We start from the raw sequence: 21,064 nt of genomic DNA, 5'->3' as shown, positions 1-21,064 counted from the left end.
CAAACATATGTTGCCATTAGATTTGATAAGGGTTGCTGGCTGAACGGCTCCAGGCCTCATGTGGCTCTTTAACGAGCCATTTGCAGCTCGGGACTCTGCTGCCTGAGTCGTCGTCCTGCTCCCAGTCCTGGCCCTGCCATGCTGAAATGGAACTCAATTTAATTGGTTAAATGGCCAGCTGCTGGTGGGGGAAGGGAGTAGGAGGGCTGGGAGGGGAGCTGTAAAGAAGAGGCAGCAGCATCAGTACACGGAGCTCATGTGAGGTAGGTGGTTTGGGGCTGGGAGGGGTTGTCTGGGGGCAGGGGACAGTATGGGACTGAGAGGGTTTAGAACACATACTAATTATTTTATTTACTTTCAATTACATAAATTTTATATGTATATTGCAAGGGTGGATCCAGATGAAATTTTCATGGGGTGTAAAAATGTTCAAGCGGATAAAACAGAATCAAGATTTATTACAAAAAAAAAAAAATTTTCCCAGGGGAGAACCTCGTCTTCCCTTCCCTTCCCCATGCCCCCCGTTTTTGATTTACTTTGGGTCATAGTCCTCCTGAATTGTCAGAATTAGTTGCTGTCTCAGAAAGGTTGGGAACCACTGATTTTAATATGACCATTTTTGCTAGGAAGGGTGATGTATCATTTCATGGTGTTTGCCTAAGCTGTTTTTTTCTCTAGTTGTCAGTGGAAGCAGTGTCCTATAGTCTTATCTACTACTGGCTTCAAACATTTCAAAATGTCTGTCCCCTTCCAACAGAAAGGAGCTGCAGGGTGTAGGTGGTAGATTCATGAGCTGAAAGTTGGGATTCTTGAGTTTTATTTTTCTCTGTCCCACTGGCTTGCTTTGTCCCTTTGATCAAGTACGATATTTAACTTTTCTGTGCCTCAGTTTACCTGTGTCAAATGGTTACTTTGCCTTACATATGTCCTGTAGGTGTCGTGTTGTGATATTTAGTGTTTGTGTTGTTTTGAGAACCTCAAATGCAGATGCTCAAATATATAAAAAAACAAATTAACACTACTGTAAATCACAATTTATAACTGTTCAACTGAACTCTCTCTCTCTCTCTCTCTCTCTCTCTCTCTCTCTCTCTCTCTCTCCAGTTCAGCGAGCCTCATTCTTTGCTGCGAGTGACGAGAACAACAGACCTGTGAGTGCTGCTTCCAACAGTGATCAGACTGAGGACCAGCTTACTGCACAGATGAAGCCTTACACAGGGTGAGTAAATACACTGGACGGGAGGCCTTTTTAAACTGAGCACTGGGGAGACTGGATGCAGGCCCCGCTTTAGGGAAGGTGAGCAAGGCAGTTGCCTTGGGCCCCATGCCTTCAAGGCCCCCTGTGCTCTAATTGACTTATAGCATTCACCAACCCCTGGCCAGGCCCCACAGTCAGCATGCCACTTTGGGCCCTGCCCACCAACTGGCGCTGACTGGAAGGAGGGATGCTTTGCTTTGCAGCAAACTCTTAGCCTTATCCATTTTTTACAGGAGGAAAACAGGGGGGATAGAAAGCCAAGAATGCGGAGTATATTTGTTTTTGTGAAAATAGCATATTTCTGAAGGTTCTGAGATATTTAAAAGTGTCCAAGGCAGAGTCCTTCCGAGACACGTGTAATTATCCTGTAACAGAGTGAGAAAGCAAGCAGTGAAACTTCAGTTACTACTACTAGCCATTTTGCTGAGTGATTGTGCTGCCTAAACATGTGTATATTGTTTCTACTCGTAGTAGAGGCCGATGGTGAACATTTTCCCATATAAATACATATTCACAGTGCACTGTATCAAACAAGCATTTTAAGCAGTTTTGTATAGTAAAGGCTGCTAGAAATCTAGTCTAGAGTTATGAGTGAAGGATGATTCTGGAAAAATCCTGCCAATACTGTCTTTGTCTCCTGCTTCCTACAGTAAAGAGTCTCCTCCTACTCTTGCTTCCAAAGTGGATCAGCTGGAAAGTTTGCTGAAGATGCTGCAAGAGGATTTAAAAAGGGTAAACGTTTATTATACAGGAAGCCTGTAGGATGGAGATATCATGTTGCTAGGCAGTACTAGTCATGCTATAAATCTCTTCCCACGATCCTCGAACTTGTAACAGTCCCGGGCTTTGTTGAGAAAAATGATATCTCTTTATTTCTCTCCTCAGAGCATAGTCTTCGATAATTCTATTTTTTCAACAGTCATGTTAGGAAATAAGAGCCAGTGCCCCTGCTTTTTGTTGGTGAAATACATGTTTCTATGCAGAAGGGATCTTGCTGTGCTGAGGTCAAAGGTCTCTTATGCAGTACAGTATTCCTGAGGTGTTTTGCCATGTCTTTTTATAGCTCTCTTCAGCACGCACACCACAGGAAGTCTGTATTAGCAGCATGGAGTAGGTTGTCCATTTTCAGCTGGTCACTTAGGACAGGCCTACACAGCAAAGTTATTTAAAAATAACAGCCGTTATTCTGAAATAACTGTGCTAGCATCTACATGATGCAACCACTATTTCAAAATAAATTCAAAATTGTGGCTGTCTTTTTTGACACTGATAAACCCCATTTCATGTGGAATATCACCCATTTTGAGATAGGTGCTTGTTAAGGCAGGGAACAGAGGCTATTTCGAAATAAGCCATAGTGGTTACGTCTACGCTAGCCCCTTACTTTCGGAAGGGGCTTGATAATGAGCGAGTTGGAAGGATGCTAATGAGGCATGGCCATGAATATGCAGTGCCTGATTAGCATAATGGCAGCTGCACGTGATTCAAAAGTGCTGCTTTCAAATCACGTGCTGCCCGTGTAGATGGGCCTGTCAAAAGGACCCCCCCAGACTTCTAAAGCCCCTTCTTCCTAAAACCAAATAGGAAGAGGGGGCTTTCGAACTCCAGCGGCTACACAGGTGGCGCGTGATTCAGAAGCGGCACTTTCGACTCACACGTGGCTACCATTATTCGAATGAGGTGCTGCATACTCATGGCAGCACCTCATTAGCATCTTCCCAACTCGCTCACTACCATGCCTCTTCTGAAAGGAAGGGGCTAGTGTAGATGTAGCCTGTGTCCCCAATGGCTGTATTTTGAAAAAGGGTGGGTGTGTAGACAATGCATTTTGAAATAGCGGAGTGCAATTTTGAACTGCATTTTTGCATGTAGCAGCATTAGTTTGAAATAAGCTATTCTGGAATAGCTTGTTTCAAAAGAAGCCTTCTGTGTAGACATACCTATGGGGGGCCAGCATTTACATTAGAGCTTAGTTATGAGAAAGCACAACAATCTGTGCCAAAAGAGTGTGGGGAGGAATGAGTGTTGCCACACAGCCCATGTCTAGACTGTCCTAAAGCCAGAAACACAAGTGTCAGTGCTCTCAAAGCTCTTATAAAATGGGGAAACAAAACTATATAATACCTCCCTCTCAGATGGAGTTGTCCTTGTTGACAAGGGCAGGAAATGTGACCTGGAGTCACCACTGAGCTCTCATTCTTCCTCATCTCTCAGGAAAAAGAAGACAAAGCCAGTCTTCAGGCAGAAGTGCAGCATTTGCGAGAAGACAACTTACGGTTGCAGGAGGAGTCCCAGAGTGCATCTGAGAAACTGAAGAAATTCACTGAATGGGTTTTCAACACGATTGATATGACCTGAGAAGAGTAAATGTGGAAGGAAAACGTCAATTATAAATAATTGTTAGTGAGGCCTAGCTTTAATGCCACCTTAATCATGATACGTGAAAGTATAGTCAGAGCACTTCCCTGCCCTTTATACTCTGATGACCCCTCTTTGCGCCTCTGCACGCGCTCAGAACAATTGCAGGTCAACAATCATTGTCTGCCTTTTGTACAAAAACAAACAAAAAAAAAACAAAAAATAATTTAAAAAAGATAAAATAAAAGTTTAACTGTTAAAATGTGAATGTCTTTATTTTTTGCACATTATCTCTACTTGTTATGTACAAAATGATTTGGAGGCTGGAACAAAATTGCTCAGTCTATTAGCCTCTGTTTATTTCTATTAACTCCTTTCTATCTGTTTCAGGTAATCTGCTTTTCCTTGCTGCTTTGACAAATATTATGACTCCTAGGAAACTAGAAAGAAATGTTTATTTTGCTGCTTTCCTTACCTTGTTTTCTGAAGTATGCCACAGACAAGGGGATGTGATATGATGTTTTAGGTGTCTCCTTAATGATTCGTGCTTGATGACTAGTGCTATCTTCACATATGTTACTCAGAACATATGCCCCTAGCGTAGGATATACAGTACAATCAGGATGAGAACACTGGAAGAGAAATTAGACACTTGGATGAGACTGATTATCACACATGTCCTTGCATTAGCACTTCTAGTTGCCTTTGTTTCCTATGGAAACAAATGGCTGCCAGGTACTTTTGGAACAGTGCGACGTGGCATGCTGAATGGCACACTGCATTCGGCTCAGAGAATACTGAGAGTAACTGCTGTACTTATGCTTAAACATGGTCTCCATCCCTCCCCTATCTGGGGATCTGTTTCCTATGTATAGGAGGCAGGTCCTGGGGTAAAGCTATATAGCGTTTGATTGTTCTCCTCCAAACAGTAGATATTTTCTTACGTACCATATCGTCCATGTCATTGCACCTGCCCTCCATCCCCAGGCAGTTTGGTCATAGAACTTTTCAAATAAAAGGCTGAAGACATGTTTATTAATCTCACCTATCTAGCGGGTCTTTGGCATTAGTAAACCTTTAATAACCTTGTTATGGATAACACAAAAGGAGAAATATGAAGCTGAAATTAGAGACTTTGTCTCCTTCCTCAAGGGGTGGGCTGAGAAGGGAAGCAGTATTTTACTTTTGGATCTCTGAGGTCTGCATTTCCCCATGCAACTGCTTAGCATAAGATTTCCTCACCTGTCTGACACTAGGAAGATGAACTTGTCTTTCTGTGAAGGAGCTATAAACTTGCCATAAGAAGTCACCTCTCCTCAAATCCCCTTTGGTGTCAGAATATAATCCTACTGTAACCTCCGCAGACAGGGAGACACGCCACATGCAGTGAGGTATTCTCTTTGCCCTTCTCTGTATGCATCTACTAACACCCTCACATTGAAACACACATTGTCTTCCATGAGTAGCACTATATTATTTGTGCATTTCAGATACAGCCTCCCCTTCTTCCCCAGTCACTTCGCACTCTCAAAAGAAATCATCAATGGGGGTATTATTCTGCATCCTCACTGAATCTTCCAAGCTTTCCCCAATGTCCCTTTTCACGGTCTTCCATCCTGCTGCACACAACCTCACTAAGCTTGCTTTGTTGTGATAATCCCCACTGGAATTCTTCTCTGATAATGTTTTGTCATGGCAATGAATCTATTTGGAACTACTTCTGGAGTGCTTTTGTAAAGGTTGAGAATGTCCTGTTATTTTTTAAAATAGACTTGTATGAAGGAGATTTGTATAATGCCTGATATTATTTGTAAATGGGAAATATTGCTAACATCCCTGAGCATCCTGAGGTCTTGCTTATTCTCTTCTATTTTTAAGGTTTTTGTTTGGTTTTTATTTTATTTTAAAAAAATTGGGACTTGGGGCAGACTATTTATTAGAGTTTTGCAACAGAGTTCTTGTATGAAGCCTCTAAAGGCAACTTGTAAAATTCTGACAATAAAACTCATTTTAAAGGCTCTTCTAAAACAATTTTCTATTGATTTTGTTGGTGTTTTATATTGTATGAACCCTCCTAAAGATAAAGCCTTTTCTGGCCATTCTTCACTACACCGGTGCATCAGTACCAAGGAGACAAGAGTTTCAGTTTCCGTGTAGTCTCTGCTTTTCTTTTCCACTTGTTGGCCATTCCCTTTTACAGACACAGGCTTTTACCGACACCATTATGCTTTCTGTTCCTATTAATACAGAATGTTTTCTCCCCACCATCTCCATTAAAATATTCCTATTTCTCTATGAAGAAGAGGAGTTTTTTTTTATTCCCATGCAGCAGGTTCACCAAGCTAAAAGAAAAGTTTCTATAGCTATCCACTTCTGGCACAAGCATCTGCTGGTGAGTCAGAGGTAGCTCTTTAATTAAAATTTGCCCTGACTAGAGTGTTACTTCTCAGCCTCATGTTTAATCTAGCTCCATGGCATCCCCAAAAGATGGCTAGGGAAGAGTAAAATCTATTTCAGTCCAACAGGCAAATAGCTACCACAATGGAGCTTTCTGGTCAAGAGTAGTACAGGGCAATCTCTGTGTAAATCAAAATTCATGTAAATTGTGGGGGGTGTCACTGGCCCTGGTTGGGGGAGTGGGTAGCTGGGAGAAGTGGGGGAGCAGCCATGTGGCCTCCTGGCTTCTCTCAGCTGGGGAGGCGCACAGCTGCTTGCAGCACGGTTTCACCCAGCTGGGGGTGGCAGGTGGGGGGGAGGTTGTGATTTGCACTTAACTCTCATTAATGGGAGTTAAGCGCAAATTGAAATCGTGCTTCTTAGGGGCTTGCTGTATGTGCCAGGGTCTAACTGAGGAAGACCTATGGGATTCTGAGGAGCTGGCTGCTGTTTTTCCATTTTAAATTCCATTGTTGCGAGCATTCATAATTGAAGGACACAAGCTACTGTTTCTCAGCTAGTTCCTCTGCCCATGTCCTCATTCAGATAGAGCAGGAGGTTCCCAAGCTCTCTGTACCTGCTACACTGGCAATGTGGCAGGAAACCAAGGCAAGAACACCTAACGTGCACAGTTGACTTAAGTTGTTCTGAAAAATAAATGTGAACTGTTTGTACTTGCCTGTCCGTTGTTAGGCTGTTGCTTGTCAATTGAGGCCACCCACAATACAAATGTGCAGTTGATCGCCTTTGAAATCACCTTGCAGTCAAGTACCCTCTTAAACCTGTTTCTGGGTGCTGAACAAACACCTAAATTAGTTTAAAAGCTGGGAGTGCAGGGTTCCTGCTCCCCTCCTTTTCCCTCCTGCCAACGTTCTGTCAACTCGTTCCGCCCCCCCTCTGCTGACTGACTCATCTTCTTCAATCACGATCTCCTCCTCTTCACATAGTCTAGCCTGTTCCTTCCCTTTCACTAGGCGTATGTGTCTTGGGGAGGAGAGAGAAGGGGGTGAGGGAGGATAAAAGCCAGCACCATTAGCCGCCTACTCTAGAACCTAGTCCCCACTCAGTGAGGTAGGTAAAGTGCCAGCTTGCCTCCTTTTCTGGGCTTTGGTTTCATTAAAAAAATTCATTCAAACTTTCTCCCCAATTTTGCCTTCCTGGGTTTCTTCTTTCATGACTTCCGTGGAAATGGCGGGGAAGAGGGTGAGCCAAAGGAGCTCCACTTCATCCTCTGTATTGCACCATATGTTAGCACTGACAATGGCGTTGTTGGGTCAGACCGAAGCTCCATCTAGTCCAGTATCCTATCTGATCAAAGTGGCCAATGCCAGGTGCTTCAGAGGGAATGAACAGGAGTGGTGTCAATTGATAGCCCTGCATTGCATTTAGAGTACTGTCTGCTTTGTCTGTCAGCAGAGGAAACCACTGAGTGCTGAGTTTCCAGCTGCTGTACTTGGAGTGAGCTGCTTGCAGTCCACCCTGTGTTTGCAGGGGTTCATTTATATTTGGCCCCTCAAAGGACTTTCTTGAAACTTTGGAGTTAGAGGCTGATCATGGAGAAGAAGCTAAAATGCCAGCTCATTTAAGGGATCCTGTCTGTCTTTTCTCCCAAGGCATCTCTGCATGAGACTTCACCCTCTCCTTTGGTGGCAGTGTGTTCTGGGTGGACCTGTAACAGTCTCCCTTTTTAGAAGGAATCTGTTGATCTGCTGCCTGCTTGGCTCCTTGTAAAATTCTGTGTGGTTCGTCTGAAGTCAGATCAACTCATCTTGGACAAGCAAAAGGAGAACTGAGGTGGCTGCCATCTCTGAAGTAAATTGGCATCTAAAATTCCAGTCTCTGGATCAGACAGCATGCAGGAACAATTTTCATGGTGGGGTGCTGCTGAGGGAAACCACGTGTTGGTGTTTGTTATAACTACTTCAGGTTGGGATGTGATAGCACCACTGGGAAGAAAGGCATCAGCCTTCCCTCCCCTGAGCAAAAAGGGTTCGAGTGTGTGGGAACAGTGCCCTGGATGCAAGTTGTGGAATTTTCCTCAAATGTAACTGCTCCTAATGTGTAGGGACTTAAAACCTTACCATCCTGCTAGTGTGGAGATGATACTAAGGAAGAATATGGATTTGAATGTTTTCTCTGAAAGTCTAAAGATCTGTTTTCCTTAGCAGCTGCTCACTTTTGAAAGAGGAGTTTGTTTGAGTCATTCAACATTTTTGTCTTACTCAGTATGTGGTGTAACAGGTGGTAATGCCATTTACACAAGCTCTATTTATCCCATTTGGTCATGCCCCCTTGAGAGCAAATTATCCCCAGACTTGGCATCCTCCCGATTTGATTTTCTGAAGGTTTCATATGTTTCTGAACACCCTTCAGTTAAAGGGAGCTAAATAAACTGTGGCTGTAGATCACTGTGTTTATGCATTCTTGGCCAAATGGAGGGTGTTCAGCCACAGCCCTTGATAGGAGATCAAATGGGATAATAGCACTTCCCTACTTCACAGGGATGTTGTCAGGATAAATACCTTAAGGCTTGTAAGGTGCTCAGATATTACAGTGATGCAAGTACCTAAGATGGATGGATGAGGTGGAAGCTAAAAAAGGCATTGAACCTTCAGCAGCTCCTGGACAGCCTGATCCCCATTCTACACTTTTTGGAAGCCTGAAATAGATGTGCGTTCTGTGGGGCCAGGTCTCCTGTCTACTGGGAGAGACAAGCAGAACCCTGGTGTTGCCCATCCATTGAGGAGGATAACATTGCTGAAGGCGCTAACTCTGAGCAGAGATTTCCTCAGATGCAAAGAACAGTAAAGTTTAACCCCTTGAGCAGGGGATAAGAGGAAAAGTTGCTTGGTTTCTGTACCCTTGTGTAAGGTCAGGCATAGTATAGGCCCCCTAGGATGTTGATACTCCAGGGCAAAAGCCAAATATTTCACCTGCTCCGAATATGGATTTGAAACCATCCCTTTGTCATTTGTTTATGATACTGCATGTGATTAATGAGTCTCTTGCTATTCAGTGACTTTTTCCCAAGGATTTTGCATAACTTTAGTCAGCTCTATTTATACACACACAGCAATGTATGGAAGAAATCCCTGATTCAGAATTCTGTACGCACAATTGTACTCCTGGGAAGAGGTACCTATCCTCAGGCCTGGAAGAGCAGCTGGGCAAGATGTTGTGCAGATGGCACAGCTAGTAACCAAAAGAGAGATTTTTGCCTCATTAATTTTCAGTGTCCAAAGAAGCCTCATTAAGATTGGTATCCACTCAAGGACGAGCTCCTTATGCGTCTTCCTAACCTCAGCTTGTCACGGTGGGTGATACCACCAAATAACTATAAATAGGTCTCTCTCCTAAAGCTAAAGGGCAGAGGAAGAGGGGTGTGTACAGCATTTCACTCTTTCAGCTTCATGCCTGCTCTTTTCCCTTTCCTCCATCTCGCCCTAATCCCTACATTTACCTCTCCTAGAAAATAATACACTCTGCTTGACTGATTATTTACTCTCCCAGCTGCTTTCTCTCCCAGTCACGCAACATCCAATGCAGCAAGAGGTCCTCCAACTCCCTCTGTGGCAAGCAGATGGCAGGAGGATCAGAATTAATATCACGGAGTCCGGCAATAAAAATGGGGTTGCTTAGAGCACTTTATTTAACAGTGAAATTTAGCTGTCACCTGTTAATGCAAAAGGATTCAGCTCAAGAAGAAAAATGTGTATCATCTGCTGTAATATATGCAAAATATGCACACTCACATGGGAGTGGCATCCATTTGCAGTAGGCCTGAATTTGATGATCCCTCAGGCCAGAAGGGAAGTGACAACGGTTAGCTGTATGACAGGCATAAGTTCTAGCATGCCCGAGTGGTGGGCAACCCCATGGTCTGCTTGTCCGTAGCCTCTGACTGCCAGATGCTGGGAGTGGATGACAGGATGAATTGCTCAATACCTTGCCCTGTCCCCTATTTGTCCCCTTGGCAGCATTTGACATTGGTATCTGTCAGAAACCAGGTTTCTGGGCTAGATTGAGCTTTGGTCTGATTCAGTATGGCCATTCTTATGTTCTTTGTACTGGAGATACGACACTTAAGCTATGTCTACCCTACAGTGCTACATCAAAGTGAAGTCTTTTGAAGTAGAGACTTTGAAAGACGCTACTTAGATGCGTAGCATCCACACACGCGCCGGGGTTGGCGCCGTTGGCGTGCAATGTCGAAATAGCAGTGCAGCATGTCAAACGGGGCTGCCCCGAATGCAGGGGGTGAGCAGCCACACATACAGGTGGCCCCTTTCGAAATAAGGGGACAGGAAAGGCTGCAGATGGGGTCGCAGGATGAGCAAGCCCTTCTGGGGCCACAGCAAGCTGCAGCCTTAAAGGCCCCTCCCGAACACACAAGGCCTGCACAGCACGAGGCCTGCAGGGTTGGCACAAGCTCTGCAGACACAGTGCCCACAGGAACGAGCCTGGAGCAGCAGCTCAACATCCTGCTGGCCGCCACCGGTGGAGTGGGCCCCCTGCTAGCCTCAGCATGGGTGGCTGCCCAGCAGCTGTTGGCAGGGGAGCCCTCCCCAGGGGCAGAAGGGGATGCCCCAGACTATCTGGCCCCCATCGGCTCTGGAGTCGCGCACCAGCTCTGAGTGGTAGAAGCTACTCATCATGGGGGTGTGGGACGACAACCGATGGCTCTGGAATTTCCGGATGAGGCGCCAGATCTTCCTAGAGCTCTGCCAGTGGCTGAGCCCCTCCCTGAGACACCCGGGTGCAGTGCGTGTGCTCCCGGTCAAGAAAAGGGTCATGATAGCTGGCTGGAACCTGGGAGCTTGTGGGAAGGTGAGGATGCTCAAAATCAAATTTATAAATTAATAAATCAATTTTAGGTCATGGTGTTAGACGCCACCTCAGAGAGGAAACGTTACCGACTGACTCATGCTGGAGATACTCTAAAACTGCCTCCACACTTGACTTAAATCCTTATACTCTAGGTGGAGCAAAGGTCATCTACAGGTTTCCACTTTGCTGTTAGTCCCATCAAAATGTATGAAATAAACATAAAAAAACAGAATTTTTTTCTCTTTTTGTCATGGACTTAGCTGTGCTGTGTAGGAGCAGTAGGTACATTGTTAGAAGTGTGTTGAATACCACATTGTTTAAATTCACAGACAATGAAAATAGCTCTGAATTGGTTGTTTCAGTTGCTGATCACACATTCCTGGTAACTTAGGATTCTTTACTCTCAGGAAAAGAGACAAAGGTGGGAGTTAACTGACTTGGACGTACTGAAGATCAGAGGAGACGCTGGAGTTGCTGAGGCTTTTGTCGAGCTGTCGAAACCAAAAGGTGAGGTGTGGGCTGGAATGCATTTAACCATCTGACTTTAGGGATTCTGGGACTTGCTGACCTGCTGCCAAAGGAAGTAATGAAAACAAGTCAGTCCTTTCCTTAAGCTCATCGCAGGAGAGGGTGTCAGCCATAACTCTGGCACTGAAATTTAGAACAAGTACAAAGAAAATAGGAACTAGATTTCAAAAGGTATTTAGGCAGCCAAAGATACAGTGGGCACCTACTGAGATTTTCAAAAGGACCCAAGTGGGCTAGGTGCCTGACCTCTATTGATTGCAATAAAAATTAGGTGATGGGATACATCTAAAAATCCCTTTATATGCCTTACCTGCATTTTTAGAGGCCTAAATACTTGTAAAACTCTGGTGCAATGTATGTACCCAGCAGGTAAAATCCACTGCTGCCAGGGACTATCGCTGTGTGTTTAAAAGCATTGAATAATTTGCTTTATGGGCAATGCTATCTGTACATATGCTTGTTAAGATAAGAAGAATCAAATCTCAAGCCTGGGGGCACAAGATGATCACTTCTGTGGGCACTAAGGGGTTTTTCCCTTGCGTACTGGGGTGCACATTTAGCCAAGTGCGGTAAAAGAATTTCTGGGCACAGGCAGAGGCAGGATACCTCAGTGATCTGAGCAACTGTGAGAGTCTCTTTTCTGAACCTTTGGTGCATAACCCTTAGCATGCTACGCTGCAAAACCCACAGGCCTGTAAAGAAAGCCTGTAATAGGCAGTGGCGCTGACAGCCATGACAAGCCCCAGGCCAAAGTGGGAGGGGTCTTGACTCCATGCCCTGCAAGGGGCAGAGCTAAGGGCAGAAGGGGCGGGGTCAGGGCAGTCTCCCTTAGCACTGCTGGGTCCATAACGGTGGCCCACCCCCGGCAGCTGCATGAAGCAGCACCAGTGGCACGTCAAAGGGGCCTGGAGCACAGGCTGCCTCTGCCGAAGTACGGGTGGTGGCTGGAACTGCTGTGCCCTGGACAACATCCCCTTCTGCCTCCCCCCGCACCGCTGTCGGTGGGCCTGCTTATAGGTACCTGTAATTTACGAGGGGGGAGTGTGGGGGTCTATGTTTACAAAATCGCATGGATAGATCATTGTGTTTTTCAAATCCCAAGAGCGGGAAAGGTTTGGCTCCAGTGTCTGTTTTTAAATGAACCGAGGGCTCCAAGCCAGTTTGGACGCAAGGTTTCGGTTCTATTGCATCCCAGTAAGGAGCAAACTGGGGTGGATTTGGTGTTGAAAAACATAGCTGCAGTCAGACTGTGGGTTTGCTAACCCAATTCCCAGTAAGGTTTTAAACCTGGATTCAGTTATACCAAAGCCACCAGAATGTGGAGGTGAGAGAGATTGGAATAAGGCCCAGTTCAACACATCAGAAATCATCTGTCCCTCCCTCCCTTCTTCCCTTCCTTCGACACAAACTATGAGCTTCTCTTACCTGGATTTAATTTATACATGGCTGCAGGCGGGTCTCCCTCCTACGCTGCGCTGTCTTGTTCACTGCTGGAACACAGCAGTCAGCTGCTTTTTAACTGAGTGCTGGGCTGTCCTTCATTCTTCAGCCAACTTTTTTTCTTTCTCCCTCGTGAAAGCAGCCAATCGCTCACTTGGCTACTGTAAAAGATTAAAACTAAGTCTATTTTTAGATCTGGTGGGCACCTCCAAGGCCAATCTCAGTTTTGGGGTGACCACTTAAACATAGAGGCACCTAAAATTAGTAGCTTTTTTAAAATTGTATGTATTTTAGCTCATAAGCTCTCAGAGCCTCAGTAGTGAATATTAGTTTGTACAAAGGTGTTCGCTCCCCGGGAAATACCTGCCTTGCAGTATAACAAATTCATGCTTTGTTATTAACAATGCGATTGAAATTCACCCTGCAGTATTTTTAATGTGCAAAACTCTCCAGACTTGGGAAGGTGAGAGTCAACTCTGTACTCTGATGAAAGGCACCATCAGGCTTGGTTAGCTCCTGAGTGTTCTCCTCTTCCCACTGGTGTTACTCTCATCTTGTCAAAGGGGATATTGGTCATCCTAAACCTTTTGGTCCCTCCAGAACCACATAACTACCAATAACTGCTGCTGAGAGCAGATGTGAATGTTGGCAACTGTTGGAATGGATCAAAACTGAAATGAGGCAGATACTGGGGGAATGTAACTAAATAAAATGCAAACTGATCAGATATGAGGCCTGGAACTACTCTGCTTTTGCTGGTGGTGATCGAAACCCTGAGGACAAAAACTGTCCCTACTGCCTAGGCAAGGTCCTCTGTGCCACATAATGCGACCAACCTGTTCTCACAACAACACTGCTGCCTGAAAAATGGGCAGGGAAATTGGACTCATTATTTGGCATCAAGATGACACCATATATGCTAAAGATTAGCAGGGAGAACTTGCACAGCGTGACTCTTTCTAGCCTCAGATACTCGGGGATGGAAAAAATTATCACGGTTATTTTTGTTCTAAATAGAACAAAGCACTAGAAAATATCCTGTGGAGATTAATCCATCTCTGCCCCCTGAGGCTTCACTAGATTTAATATGGGTCTTTCCCATCTCTAATGTCTGTGATAAAACCAGAAACCTCATGGGGGATTAACTGACCTAGTCATATTCTACTGCTTGCTATAATTCACAAGACCTGACATCTGGCCACAAAATGAGCTTTAGCACCAGGTGGTCTTCGCTGAGAGATTTCTTCCTGGGACGTCAGGTCTTTGGGCACTGATAAGGACCAAGCAAAAATGGTAATGTATCTGTACGTGATGTCATCCCTTTTTAAGAACACCAAATACCAGGTAAGGTAGAAAAGGGTATTTGAAGTCAGGAAATTAGACCTGTACTTTTTTTCCTTCTTATTTGTAGCAGAACCTGAAACAAATTATGCAATCTCTCCATGCTACAGTTTTCTCAGCTGTAAAAGGGAGAGATTATCCCATTCTAACGCACGCACATCACTCCCTTCAGTGAAGTGCTTTGAAATGAAAGTTACTATCCAAGGGCTTTCCTTCACTGCAATGATAGCCTGAGTTACCTGCCCTGAGTTTACCTGAGGCTAACTGAAGTTAACCAAGCCCAGGAGAGAGAGGTCACCTTATGAAATAACATGTGAGCTGCAGTGCTTGTATTAGCAGCAGAGTGTACTGAGTGCCCACTGCCTTACTAGAATCATCAGCACTTATACCATAACCCCTACCCTCTAATAGGCAGTTGGCTCTAGCATTTAAAGTACCGCTTTGCTCAGTCTAGCGCTATGTGTCTGCAGACAGAAGGTGGGCTGGGTGCCCTTCAAGTTGCACCTCTCTCAAATGCTGCAGCGAAGACCAGCTCTCTGTACCAAATGATGTTATGTACTTTAATCACTGCCATTTCCAAGCAGCTAACACCTGCAAATGGTATGGTGAGGTCTGGGGACCAGTCAGATGAATCATAAAATCCTAGAGCTGTAAGGGAGCTCAGGAGGTCAACAAGTCCAGCCCGCTGCCTAAAGCAGGATCAACCCAACTAAATCATCCCAGACAGGACTTTGTCAAGCTGGGACTTAAAAACCAATAGGGCTGGTGATTCTACTACTTCTCTAGATAACTCATTCCAAAGCTTCACCATCCTCCTGGTGAAATAGTTTTTCCTATATTATTTTTTCCCACATCATCGGTTACCCGGTTACTTTACTCATCCACTAATGGCCCCACACCCTCCCTAATAAGCCTCTTATTGTTAACATTCCTGTAGAAATCCTTCTTGTTACCATTCAAATTCCTTGCTAGCTTCAGTTCCAATTGTGCTTTCGCTTTCCTGATTACTCCCTGGAATTTTCCAGCCATATATTTATACTCCTCCTTAGTCATCTGGCCAAGTTTCCACTTCTTATACACATCCTTTTTGAGTAGTAACAGAGAGGTAGCCATGCTAGTCTATACACTATCAAAACAAAAAGCAGTCAAGTAGCACTTTAAAGACTAGCAAAATAGTTTATTAGGTGAGCTTTCGTGGGACAGACCCACTTCTTCAGACCATAGCCAGACCAGAACAGACTCAATATTTAAGGCACAGAGAACCAAAAAACAGTAAGCAAGGAGGACAAATCAGAAAAAGATAATCAAGGTGAGCAAATTAGAGAGTGGAGGGGTGGAATTCTTGACCTTCCCCCCCCCCCCCCCCCTCCATTCTCTGATTTGCTCACCTTGATTATCTTTTTCTGATTTGTCCTCCTTGCTTACTGTTTTTTGGTTCTCTGTGCCTTAAATATTGAGTCTGTTCTGGTCTGGCTATGGTCTGAAGAAGTGGGTCTGTCCCACGAAAGCTCACCTAATAAACTATTTTGCTAGTCTTTAAAGTGCTACTTGACTGCTTTTTGTTTTGATCCTTTTTGAGGTTAAGCACACCAAGGAGTTCCCTGGTAAGTTAAGCTGGTTGCGTACCATATTTGCTTTTCTTAGCTGTGCATTGGGAGGTTTGTTCCTGTGCCTTCAATAAAACTTCTTCAAAATACTGCCAGTTCTCCTGAACTCCTTTTCCCTTCATATTAGCTTCCCAGGGGGATCCTGCCCACCAGTTCTCGCAGGGAGTATGTCTACACTGAGATAAATTTGCATTTATTAATATCAGTTTTGTAATGCTGGATTTCCTAAATTTGAATTTGACTATCTTCACCTCTGCACGTGTGCATCACAAATTTGACTTATTGCTGCCACTCTCAATCAGCAAACATCAACTATTGCAACAGTGCATTGTGGGAACCTATCACACAGTTCCCTCATCCCTGTAGATTTCTGGGTATTTTCACTGGTGCAGCGTGGGAAAACATGTCCTGCAAGTGGTTGTTGGTATTTGACATCATCTTCCCACATTGTATTGCCCTCATTCCCCTCCTGTGGTAAGCAATGGTCCATTTTTCTTGCTAGAAGGAAGGAAAATTAGTGTATCAACAAAGACTGCCAAATTCACATAAATCTCTTCCTTTGAGAACTGAATTGCTTTTTATCAGAGAGGTAGCCGTGTTAGTCTGTATCTTCGAGAACGACAAGAGGTCCTGTGGCACCTTTATAGACTAAATGGATATTTTGGAGCATAAGCTTTCATGGGCAAAGACCTGCCTCATCAGATGCATGAGTTGGGGGGTGGTTACAGAGGGGTATTTAAAGAGTGGGTACCAGTAAAAGGGAGGGCCAGAGCAGACAAGGTCTATTCAGTCAGGGTGGAAAAGGCTCATACCAGTAGTACGTATAAAGAGAGGAAAAAACAGATCAGATCAGACGGGGCTGGCCGGGGTAGGGGTGGGAGGGAATGGCCTATTGTCAGTCTTATGTGGAGATATTAACATCTAGGGCAGATAAGCTCCTTTTTGCCCCTCCCAGTCTCTGTTTAATCCTTGATTAATGGAGTCATTTGCAAGTAAATTGCAGATCAGAGATTTCTCCCTCCATCTGATTTTTGAAATTTTTTTGTTTCAGGACTGCCACCCTTAAATCTGCTACTGAGTATCTAGGGAGATTGAAGTGTTTCGCCACAGGCTTCTGTACATTACCGTTCCCGATGTCTGATTTATGTCCATTTATTCTTTTACGGAGAGACTGTCTAGTTTGGTCAATGTAAATAGCAGTGGGGCATTGCTGGCACATGATGGCATATATTATATTGGTAGATGTGCAGGTAAAGGAGCCCCTGATGGTATGGTTGGTGTTAGGTCCTGTGATAATGTCACTGGTGTAGATATGTGAGCAGAGCTGGCAGCGAGGACTGTTGCAGGGGTTGGTTCCAGGCCTAGAGCCACTGGTTTGTGATCTGTAGTGGCTGGTGAGGATTTGTTTGAGGTTGGCAGGCTGTCTGTAGGTGAGGACAGGCCTGACTCCCAAGATCTGTGAGAGGGAAAGATCATTGTTCAGGATGGGTTGCAGATCGCTGATGTTGCGTTGCAGAGGCCTTAGGTGGGGGCTGTATGTGATGTTTCTCAGCCTCTCATACAAACAACCCCACAGCTTCCTGGTCCTGAATTGAAATTCACGGTCTTCCTGTTACCTAATTCCTGTGCACCAGAGATGGAAGCAGCCAGAGCGGAGCAGGAGGGGCATTGTGGATAACATACAGGCCACCTCTGGAGGCTAATAAATTTGATTTTAAGACATGGTGCTTTCACTTTTACTTTTATTCAAACTTTTAAATTCAAACTTGATGCTACACCCAGTCAGTTCTGATGATGATATATCAATATTAGTGCGCCCTAAATCGAGCTAAAGGTATTTACAGTGAAAAGAGTCATGTCATAATATTGAGCTAACTGCCTTAAATTCAAATTTATTTCGTAGTGTTGATTTAGCCAGGGAATTGAAGTCTGCTCTGCTGAAATCAGGGTTGTGTATTATACTACTTAGCTTTCTTCCTTTCATCAGAATCCTGAAATCTACCCTCCCATGATCACTGCAGCCTAGGTTGCCACCTACTTCTATTTCGCCTACTAGTTCTTCACTATTTGTGAACAGTAGGGCAAGCTGTGTACAGCCCCGGTTGGTTCCTTCAGCACTTGCACAAGGAAGTTATCCCCAACATTCTCCCAGGTTTGTAAGAGGTCTTTCTGCAGGGCAACTTCGCTCCCTGGGTGTGCCCAGTGAAGTCAATGGAAATATTCCCACTGACTTGGGTGAGTGTTGAATTGGGTCTTGGGTTGAGAAGAGTTTTTGCAGCTGCAGGGGTATCTCCAGGGCAGGCCAGAAAAGAAATATTTTGTGTTTTAAGATTTGGTTTTGTTCCAGTGTGGAATTTAAAATGAGGCCTTTTGAAAATGCCCACCCACAAACCTGCAGGGCACCCATCTACAAATAGCCTGCGCACTAGGACTCTCACTTGGGATATGAAAGGTCCAGATTCAGGTCCCCACCCTGACTCAGGCACAGTGCCCTTCTGATATGTGTCTCATATGTTCCTAGACTTGACAGACAATTAGACAAGCACCTTGCTTGTCAGAGGGTGTCATTGTTTGCCTTGGGGTAAGGGAAGGGAAGGGAACTGTGAGAGCAGAAGCAGAATGTGAGAGAGTCAGGCAGCTTAGCAGTGGCCTTGGATGCAGGAGGCAGATGCATCTGATGAAGCGGGTCTTTGCCCACGAAAGCTTATACGCCAAAGAATCTGTTAGTTTGCAAGGTGCCACAGGACTTGTTGTTTTATACAATTAACAATCCACTTAGTCAGGGTGAATTCCCTAAAGACCCTCCAGGAAACGTCTGGTGATGGATCTTGGAAGACTGAGCCAAATTCGGTGTTCTGATGTAAGGCAGCTATTGCTGTGAGGAGAAAGTGGCTTGAACTAAAGGACAGTCCTGTCTGTTTCAAGGTAAATATCCAGCTGAGCAATATGTTGGTCATTGCGACTGTGTCAGGGATGAGCCACTGCTCTTCCTCTTAGCCATGCTCTGGGAGTGCCATCTACCACTCTGTGCATGCGCCCCAGCGCTTGGTGAGAGACGTGCATGGCGGCAGCGGTGGCTCTGGTGATTCACCAGCATCGAGTTAGAGTGGGGGTAGTCTGGGGGTGTCTGGCTCTGGGGGCGGGGGTGGGCATTAAGTTAGAGTGGGGGAAGGAGAGGCTGCGGGTGTCTGTGCTGGGGGAGTGGGAGGACACTGAACCACATATTGTAGATTTATTTTTATCTATCTAGATTGATATTATTTCTATGCATACAGCTATATAAAAATAAATCTATACCATGTGGCGCTTTGCATTCTGTCCACGTGGCTCTTTGCACTCTATCTGTGGCTCTTGGTCCCTAACTGGTTGGCCACCACTGGATTATGGGATTTTTATTTTTAGCTATACACCCGCCAGTAAATCTCTTCCACTTGTAGATGTACAAACACCTGGTGGAGGCTTTTTTGCTGTGGTGAAGCGTATGCTGGACCTCGGCAGAACAATTCAATTCTGCATCAGAGAGCCATCGAGACACCAAGCTGTGATCCAAAGTGTCCGTAGGTCCAGGTGTAGGAGATATCCTGATTGTATAATGATGAGGTTGAGGAGATGGATCTGGGCACGCTTTGAAATGTGGGCAACAAAAAGGTACCAGGGTTGTCCTGGTCACACCGCTGAGAGGTGAATCACCGTCTGTTTGTCTGTTCAGACTTTCTGAATCACCCTGGAAAGGAGTGGAGTAGGAAGTGAAGTTCAGTAGAGTGTGTTTATCCATGAGACACTGAATCCATTTCTAAGTCCTGTGGTCCAGTGCTACCTTCAAGCAAAAAGGGGGCCTATGAAGGGTTGTGAAAAGATCTACACTGGGTTATCCCCAGAGGTGGAAGATGCTCTGTATGATGTGGGTGTTGATCTCCCACTCATGGTGTTGAGGGAAATGTCTGCTCAGAGCATCCACTATGGTGTTGTGTGCTCCAGGTACGTAAGCTGCTGAGATTTGAATGTTGTGTCAGATGCAGAAGTTCCATAATTTTATTGCTTCTGAGCATAGTGAGCGAGACCTGGCTTCCCCTTGCCTGGGTATATGAAACAGGCATGATCATCACTTTTATGCGTCGGCCCTTTCTGAGGGGAAGAAAATGTCTGCCGACATTATGCGCCGCGTGCAGCTCCAGGAGATTGATATGGAAAGGCAGCTTCCTGTGATGAGAGTGGACCTTGCACTGAAGTGCTGCATCAAGTGTGCTCCTGAGCCCACGGGAGAGGCATCTGTTACGAGATTCAGCAGTGGGCGCTGTGGTGTAAATGGGATGCCCTCGCAGACATTGGTTGGTCATGACCACTGCTGCAGTGAGTATTACTGTGCTTGGCACTGTGAGTTTCTTGTGTTTCTTGAGTGTCAGATGCTTGTGCGGTCTGTGTACTGTTGCGAACCACGCCTGTAGGCTGCGCATGTGTAGACACACGTTTGACCAGCTGCACTAAGAAAATCTGTCGCATGCTGAAGAGGTTGTGTTTTCTTTTTTCCCTCCTAGTCAAAGGGATGCCTCCTTTTGGTTTTATGACTCTTCGAGGCTCGCTAACACTGTTTTGACCTGGGGGCCCAGTTGTGATGGATTCTACAGCCCTTCATACTTAACGTTTGAGAGACCATTAGTTAGTGTTTCCTTTTTGACTGAAGAAAATCCCCATGTTTGTCTTTGACACTATCACAACTCTGCAATAACCTTCCTCGGTCTAATCAGATACATAGGAATGGTGACATACCCTGCTGCTTTGACAGCATCTAAGATCACAATGAAAAAAGTGAAGATCTGCAGTTCTTACAGTTGCCTCAAAGTTCAAGCTTCCATCACCATACTGGCATTTATGGTTCATGGCAGAAAGCCTGTTGAGCAATAACAATGACTTCATCCTCCAGCTAAGTGGTGTGAACTCTCACCTGCAGCAAGATTCAAAAGAAAAACAAATCCCATATGGCTTTTTGTGAAGGCTTTTGTGAATTCCCACACGAGGAGCTATTTTTAACTACACTTTATCAGTTAACTTGCATCCTTTAGGAAAAGCTGTATGAAAGCACGGAGCCAGCAGCTCACCCAGAAAAGCAGAAATCTGAAAAGAAAGCTGTTGGCTCCCTCTAGCGTTGGCTTCTGCAAGCAAGGTCATTTCGTTTCACCTTGAAAAACTATATCTGTTTAGCATGGGCTGAACATTGCAGGCTGCTGTGAAAGGCAGTGAGAAGGGAAATATGCATGTTTATGAAATGGGA

The 21,064-nt window shown here is 44.9% G+C and overlaps 1 protein-coding gene across 9 annotated transcripts in view; it reads left to right on the top strand.

Moving 5' to 3' along the window:
• Positions 1 to 5,636, top strand: part of SIPA1L1 (signal induced proliferation associated 1 like 1) — a 321,214-nt gene extending 315,578 nt beyond the window's left edge. For all 9 annotated transcript variants that reach the window (XM_074997151.1, XM_074997143.1, XM_074997149.1 and 6 more), the window contains 3 exons: positions 1,105 to 1,219; positions 1,909 to 1,990; positions 3,473 to 5,636. In XM_074997151.1, the coding sequence (XP_074853252.1) occupies positions 1,105 to 1,219; positions 1,909 to 1,990; positions 3,473 to 3,616 (341 nt within the window). In that variant the 3' untranslated portion in view covers positions 3,617 to 5,636. The remainder of the gene's footprint in view (positions 1 to 1,104; positions 1,220 to 1,908; positions 1,991 to 3,472) is intronic.
• The last annotated feature ends 15,428 nt before the right edge of the window (positions 5,637 to 21,064 follow it).

This window comes from Carettochelys insculpta, chromosome 6, assembly GCF_033958435.1.
Source record: "Carettochelys insculpta isolate YL-2023 chromosome 6, ASM3395843v1, whole genome shotgun sequence".
Taxonomy (NCBI): Eukaryota; Metazoa; Chordata; order Testudines; family Carettochelyidae; genus Carettochelys; species Carettochelys insculpta.
The sequence above is the reverse complement of the archived record's forward strand: the minus strand, read 5'-3'. Positions and strand labels throughout refer to the sequence as shown.